Here is an 8,141-nt window from a genome sequence, read left to right as displayed (position 1 = left end):
CTTTTTCAATCTATATACGTGGATAAAAATTTGATTGTCAAAAATGGGAAGGCTAAAGTGTAAATAAAACCAGGAAAAAAAAAAAAGTGTTCATGATTAAATGGTCTATAAATTAGTAAAATTGTGAACAGATAGATAATAAATACAAGGTTGCCTGACTAACAGTCACAATTTAAATGCCTACAATGAGCTGCATAAGCATAGCTATTAACTCTATAAAGCATGACACCATCTCAACAGGAATTGCAAATTGCATGCGGCAGGAACAACTCTCAACATGAAATACCAAAAAAAAAAAAAAAAAAGGTGCAAGTAATTAAATTGATGAAAACTAAATTTGGGTATTACTAATTTGGAGATTTCCTATATATTAAGGGTTACACCATCGAATCAAAACGTACTAATCTTCGTCTTACAAATTATAGAAATCACAACTCACAATTAATTTGGGAAAATTCATAAACACATGACACAAGTCCTGCAATACATAACTGCACTTGTCATCCATTCAATAAGAATGCAACTAGAAGTCACTGAAATTTATCAACAACTGCCTATTCACGAAACAAAATTTTGTTAACCAAAAACAAATATCCACTTTTACGCACATACCACAACTCTTTTAATGTAGAATCCTCCACCACCGTCCTCTGAGCATTCCTGGAAACCTTGGGTGGAGGAGAAAGCCAATCCAACTCCTCATTTTTTCCAGAATCTGCCATTTGTATCACATTGGTGTTTTCCTCCAAATTCTCAATAGCCTAACCCCCCAAATCAACAACAACACCATTCATCACATAAACAACGCCATAACACAATCTCACTAATCAAATTCAAATTTCACACAAACCACGCACACATTCGCAAATAGAAAAATCTTACAATAGGTTTGGCAATCCTAATCTGTTTAGGAAACAAAGCTGGGAATGCAGTATCGATATCATCATCATCTACAGGAGCAACAAAACAACACAACAAAAAGCTAGAAAACGCGTTTGATAACAGAGAATTTTAAACTTCAAATATCACGGTACGATTTGCTTCAATTTGATCCTCCTGAACAGTATAGAAAAATATAAAGAATTTCAATGTCCTGGTAAAAAATCCTAAAATTTTCTCAGCAACCAAACAGAGGATAAGAGTTAAGAGTGATAAAATACCGTCGAGGGCCACATATTTGAAAGGCTGAGGCTGAACTTAAATTGAATCGAGCAATGACATGATATGATTGATATCTACATCGAAATCCGCCTGAAAGTAAAAATAAATAAAAATCAAATCATAGAGAGAGAGAGAGAGAGAGAGAGAGAGAAACCCTAGAAATGCGAGAGATTAGAATTCAAAGCAACTCAAAGAAGAGAAAAGAGAAGCTTAACTTATTAAAAAATAAATTCCATTTTATTTTATCGGTGTTCATAGGATTTTGAATTTAATACAATCTAAACTTTGTTTTTTATTTTTTTAAAGAGAGTAAAATATACTGTGTATTCTCTCAATTTGGGTCAATTTTGATTTTCTTTCACCACCATCAAAAATTGGACGTTGAGAAAAACAAAATATTGATACTTAAAAACTTTAAGTGTTTTAAGTGTCAAGAGTGTATTTTTTTTTTTAATCTTTTTTTAATTGATTAGTTAATTGGGTAGTAGTGGTGGTGCCAACAAATTAATGCTAAATGTTAAATTTTGGGTGGATAAAATTTGGCTACAAACTTAGTTAACAATAGAAAGATAACATGTATTCGCCTACTAAACTAAACTTAAGTGATTATATACAATTATTTTAAGCGAGTCTATGATATAGACACATGTCATTACAACCAAGTTTTTAATCAAATTCTTCTCATTGTAAGTGGAGCTTTGTGAAAAAAGTTGAATAAGTTTTGTCTCTACCTCTCTTTAACGGTTGTTGAATCTACTTGTTTTGATTTTTTGAACATCACATGCCAATTACCACTATGAATATACATTTCTTTTATTATTTTTGTTAGCTTGTACTTTCCTTACATCTAGAAATTTATTTTTGTAAACATTGTGTCTTAAGAAACAGTTATTTTTGTTTCATCTATTTATGTTTATATTAAATAGATACTAATTCTTTCTCAAAAAAAAAAAAAAAAGATACTAATTCAGATTTTCAAAACCTTTTTTTTTTTTTTTTTTTTCGTTTATGCATTTGCCCTCTCCAGTTCAAATTTCGGTTCAGTTCTTGCTTGGGCCTTCCTCTTTCCAGCTCTTTAACAGTTCAATTTTTGAAATCATGAAAACGAGTTTCCCATAAGATATTGTGAAATTTAAACAACTTTTGGTGATTATTGATCATGATCAATGATTGTATCTCTTATCTAAATTCTTCCCTTTGCATCCAATCTCCAAATAAATAAATTTAAAAAAAAATCTCAATTGTTTCAATTCTACCCCATTATAGATGGGCATGAGTTACTGTATAACAAAATTGTTACTAGAAAACATGTATTATGTAAGAATGTAATGATGATTTAACAATGAGCCCTTCTTGGATCAAAACAAAAATCAAAACACCCCCTACTTTATATATCACCTTACACATGGGATCATTTTTTTTTTTTCCCGAATGTTTAAAACTGTAGGTTTTGGTGGGCCTAGATGTGAGGTTGTAGGTAAAGTAAGGGGTGTCATGAAATTGAAGACCCACGAAATCTCAAAAGATTTGAAAACAAGATTCCACAATCGACGAGCCATCTCACAATGAAGCAGTAACTAATCTATAGTCTCCCCACAACAACAGCACATAATACACCAGTCAACAAAATCAAAGCCCCTAAGCCACGAAATCCCTCCATTCTCTCTTTACTTCTTATTCTTTGTTTACTTTTTCCTTGTATTCCTTTTGTTTTGTTTTGGCCTCTTTTCCCTGGTGACTTTTGCCGTCTAAGACTAGCGTTCTCAGCTACTTTTGGTAATTCTTTCTTCTCTCTTTTCAATTTATTTCTGTTTTGGCTATAATTCTGGCTAGAACTTGACTTCTGTCTTCTTTGTTTCTTTCCCTCTATATCTTCTTTACTAGATTGTGTAAGTTTTTAGAAAGCTCTAATCGAAAACATCCCTCAGTTGGGCTTTTTGTGTCTAGGGAGTGTCCGTTCCACCATGCTCTAGTGGAATTTTATCCTGTGGCTCGTCCATCTTTCGGAGTCATCCATCTATTGAAGAACATGGTCACTGAAGGCAATCCAGTCGACTTGACACAGGATTAACCTCAAATGGAGAGGCTAGGGCTAGCTCTTTTGACTTAGGTTCATCTTATGGCCCTTCTACTTCTACCCGTGAGGCTTTACATACACCCTTCCTTCCTTGCCTTAAGAGTTACAACTTCCTAGTTTGTTAGGAGAGAAAGATCTTGCAAGGATTAGGAAGAAATTTCAAAATCTTGAAGAGTGTGGTTCTACAGTTGCCTAAGAAACTAATAGAGGCTGGAAGAGTAAATTCTTGTTTGTTTATGGTATAGGCCGGGAGTACGCATCAAGTGATAATTGGATGAGGGATTCCGTTTTCTCCGTACATGGGATACCCCTAGATCAGTTGGTGTGTTTTTGTGCGGTTTTAGAGAGAGTGAGGTTGAAGAAGAAGTACTAAGATCGTTTGACTAAGGGCCTTCCTATTGAGACAACAGACTTTCCTGAACTCGTCAACCCGACACACTGCACTTCCTTCCACTCATGCTCTAGAAACTCATCCTTCCCCTGTTGTTTTGCTGGAAGAATTGCCCCATCCTCCTTAAGCCATTTGGAAAAATAAAGGGAAAGAAGTAGTTGAGTCGCCCACCCTCTTACCATTCATAAAGAGTGCCTACTAGATCAACCCTAAAGTTTACTTTTGGGATCAAATGAAAAGGACAAGAATCTAAATATAATTAAAAAATCCTTAAAGCTCCAGTGAGTTTCACCAAACAGGCAAACACGAGCTGAAAATAAGGCCAACCTCTATGACTGCTACCCTCGAATGGTCATGGCCACAAAATGGCGCAAAATAAAGGGGGAAAAAAGAAGAAAATGAAACAAAAATGTGTCAATTTATCATTTCAAGATATAACACAAAAGGCCAACAAGGTAAAGAAAAACACCACCATGGCAAAAAATGATGGGTGGCAACTCAAGTCGGGAATATAGCCTTAGTGAGAAACCTTTATAATTGATTCCAGTGGTCAATAACTTACTCCTTAGCCAATGGATGGTGCCTAGGATGAGGGTGATCAAAGAATTTTCCCTTACCTAGCACCCTTGACGTTTCTATTGTAATGAAGTCATCACAAGTTTCCCTTTCATTTGTAACATCACCAACTCCTGCTGCCTTAAGAACAATAGCAACTGCCATACACCAGTCCCTCTTAGCCTCCATGCTCCATTTATTCTTAGAGTAATGTTTCCCAAACCAATTTCTCCAACCAAATTGAATCTCAAGCATTGTAAACACATCATTACACAGAGCATTTGCAACATAACAATGAAGTAAAAGATGAATCATTGTTTCCCTACTAAATCGGAATATACAATACCAACTTACTAATGCAAAACCCCTCTTGATAAGATTATCAAGAGTAAGAATCCTACCTCAGGCCATAGTCCACAAAAAGAATGACACCCTCCTTGGGACCTTACCATGCCAATGCTCTTCCATGGAAAAGAATGATCATTTGTACCACAAACGGCCTTATATTAAGACCAAATATCAAAATTCCACTCCCATTCAATCGCCATGTCATACTATCAGCCCCCTCTCCCCTAGGCACCTTAGAATAATTTTGATCAAGAAAAGAATACACTGTTTTCATCTCCCCATCATGAAAGTCTCTGTGGAACTGAAATTCCAACTCAAAATCTCCCCATTTAACTGAGAATCCAACACAATAGAAACTAAAGCTTCTGTTATGACTAATTTTATTTAGTTTTGGGCATAAAGTATTGTTAAGTCCCAAAAAAAAAAACTTAAATATTCATATGGTATGGACACAAAGAAAGGCAGGATTAATGAAGAACAAAACAAGAGGGCATGCAAGACTTACCCAGCCAAGAGAGAAGCAGCCATGGATGATACCTTCATTTGGGAACGGGGTCTTGACAGCATAATGTGCAGAATACAGGAATTTTGCCCTGAATAGTCTAATGGCATCTTCTTTGTATGTCTCCCCGAGGGATTCAAATATTACTATGCTAATAACACGTACTTTGTCATTTTCTATAGCATGATCGCTGCCATATTTTGGATGCGGAGGCATGCCAGTCGTTACATAACAAAAGCATTTATTCCCCAAGTAAAGCAAGCTTGAGGAGGATTGCAACTGCTGAGGAACATTAAAGATAGCATTCATACCCATCTCCCTGGAGACTACATGGCGGCGGTAATTTCTAATCCTTGCACCCATCTCATACTCCTCCTCCTCCTCCTCCTCTTCTTCTTCTTCTTCTTCTTCTTCCTCCTTAGCTACTGGGGCTATTGCAGCTACTGTGTTGTGGTAACATCCATAAAGGGTACCCTCTACAACTTCAATCCTGCCTGAAACATTACAAAGGTGAGAAGGGAGGGCTATGTGTTTTGTCCATCGACCTCTATCAAGATCAAAACAGTAGAGGCGCTCTTTTCCCCGCTGCCAAGCTATAAAAAAAACCTTCCTTCTTTCAACAGCGTGCCCCATCCATCTAGTCTCCACATTCCCAATGGGGGGATTTGGGAGGATGATCCACTTATCTTTATCAGGACAATAGACCTCAAACAAAGAAAGGCTTTTGAGTTCTGAGTCCTTTCTCCAGGATATGTCGAAAATGTCACTTGTGAAGTTGCTTCCAAGGACAAAAATTTTCTCATCCGCCACGAAGGCCAAGGGCCAAGGCTTTCCACTGTTCATCGCTGTACCGTGCTGCAGCAAGCTGTGGGTGGTAGGATCAAAAATATAGACATCTCGAGGAAAAATATCCCGCTTTACATTCTTGTACTTTATCTTTACATCTTCATCTATATCGTATTCGCCGCCCATGAAGTACAATTTGGAGCCCAGTGAAACGCAACACATGTTTGCAGGATATTCTCCGGTATTGAGTTGCATGATTGGTGCAAGATGTTTTGGATTGATTATTTGTTCGTCTTGGGCGTCTTTGGTTGGGGGAGGAGGGAGAGGATTTGGTACATCAATCTCATACAAAGAATACATAACCGGGCTATATGTGTGCCAAAAGTATAAGTAAAGCTTGTTCCTATCTCTATGATACCGTTGAAGCGACGATGACGCTGAAGCCATCGTCTGGTCAGGACTGGCGGCGTTTGGTTACTAACCTGGAGTTGTGGATCCTCCAAGATAGAAATTTCTTTCGCCTGTAATCGGAAGCGGTTAAGGAACACTTGACGAACGAATTAGTTTTTTTGCTGGTTTTTCTTCAGAACGGCGAGCTGCGGCAGAGCTGTAAAAGGCGCTACTAGAGCTTGAGAGTCTTGCCTCTATTGGCTGTTTGTTTTTTTTCGGGAACGCCTTTCTATTCAATCTGTGATTCTTATTTTGTGCACATGTGACATACCTTGGGAACATGTTTGGTGCAGGGACTGTTCTCTTAAAGCGGCTTTTCCAGAATTTTATCTTATTAGTTAGACAAGGGAGTCTTCTGTGGTCATGCGTTTCTCTGGTGGGTGGATACATTGAGACATTCAGTGCATGTTTGGATATATATATTTTTTTGTTACTCAATTTTCGTCACTCAATTTTCATCACTCATCACTCATCACTCATCACTTTAAAAATACCACACCCTTTTGGCACCATCACTCACTTCCCATCACTCAATATTTTTCACACTGTTTGTGGGTCCCATTCCTGTCACTGGGTGCCGCTTTTTTTTCCCCTAGTACCCAGATCACCAAAACCGAGTGAAAGAAGAAAAAAAAAAAAAAAAAAAAAGGAAGAACTGAAGAGTGAAGACCGAACCCAGTGAAAGAAGAAGGGAAAAAAAAAAGTCAATTAGTCAAAATGTGCGGCTAAGTTATGACTAGTGGGTCTCATGTGTGTTTAATTACAAAAATGCTATTGAGTTATGCGTTATGAGTTATGGAAACTGAAAACAACCAAAATGTGTTTTCAGTTTCCATAACTTATAACTCAACAATCAGAGAGTTGAGTGATGGAAACAAAGTCATGGAAACAGAGTTATGGTGCTCCGAAATAGACTTCTCGTTATGGGTCCCACCATTTTTGAGTTATGAGTTATGAAAATTGATGATCCAAACAGCCTCTCAATTCTGTCGTTTAGCGCAAGATTGGGAATTAGAAGCATTGGCCTTGTTTATGGATATGATCTATTCCACGGATGTGCAGGAAGTTAGCACTAGTAAAGTTTGTTGGAAGCTAGTTATGAGTAAAGGCTTTGAGGTTCGAGGTTTTTATCATTCTTTATCCCTTGCTTTTGTCATTTCATTTTCATGGAAAATAGTGTGGCAATTGAAGGTTCATTTTAGAGTAGCATTTTTTCTTAGTCTGCCTATTTAAGTAAGATTTTAACTACAAATAATCTTTGGAAGAGGTGTATTGTAATGCTTAATTGGTGTTATATTTACAGAATGTGTGGAGAATCGGTGAATCGTCTTCTTCTTTATTGTCCTTTAGCATATGAGATGTGGTCTATGGTGTTTTGTTTGTTTGGTACTCATTGGGTTTTGCCATACAGGGTTGTTGAGTTGTTAGTTTCTTGGTCGGGCAAGTTCAGTAGACATAGAAATGTAGTTATCTAGAGGTTTGTGCTACATTGTTTGCTTTACAAACTACCCTCTTAAAGTTTAGAGATGTTTGGACTTTACAACCTGAAATTTTAGAATTTGAGTTTTTTCCTCTGAAATTTTGGAGTGTTTAGATTTTACACCTTGAAGTTTCAAAATTTGAATTTTACCCTTTAAAGTTTGGTGATATTTGGATTTTACACCTTAAAATTTCAGAATTTAGATTTAACTCCTTAAATTTCTATTATGTTTGCACCAACAGCCCTTCTATCCATATTTTTTTGTTAAGTGCCATATAAACTTACCACACATATTTAGTTTATTCAATAAAATAATGTCACATCATTTTATAGCCTAAAAAAATTAAATAATTAAAAATGGCATGGCATAATAAAAATGACATGACATCAT

At 36.5% G+C, this 8,141-nt stretch overlaps 1 protein-coding gene across 1 annotated transcript; it reads right to left on the bottom strand.

The window, feature by feature from the left end:
• Window positions 1-614: 614 nt before the first annotated feature.
• Window positions 615-6,385, bottom strand: LOC142605644 (uncharacterized). The gene is made up of 3 exons (XM_075777078.1): window positions 5,038-6,385; window positions 1,161-1,251; window positions 615-1,056 (listed from the first exon to the last, which is right to left on the bottom strand). Exons 1-2 carry the CDS (start codon window positions 6,265-6,267, stop codon window positions 1,198-1,200), a joined length of 1,284 nt encoding a protein of 427 aa, XP_075633193.1. The 5' UTR covers window positions 6,268-6,385; the 3' UTR covers window positions 615-1,056; window positions 1,161-1,197.
• Between the last annotated feature and the right edge of the window lie 1,756 nt (window positions 6,386-8,141).

This window comes from Castanea sativa, chromosome 8 (genome assembly GCF_040712315.1).
Source record: "Castanea sativa cultivar Marrone di Chiusa Pesio chromosome 8, ASM4071231v1".
NCBI classification, from domain to species: domain Eukaryota; kingdom Viridiplantae; phylum Streptophyta; class Magnoliopsida; order Fagales; family Fagaceae; genus Castanea; species Castanea sativa.
This window is presented reverse-complemented; position numbering and strand designations above follow the sequence as displayed.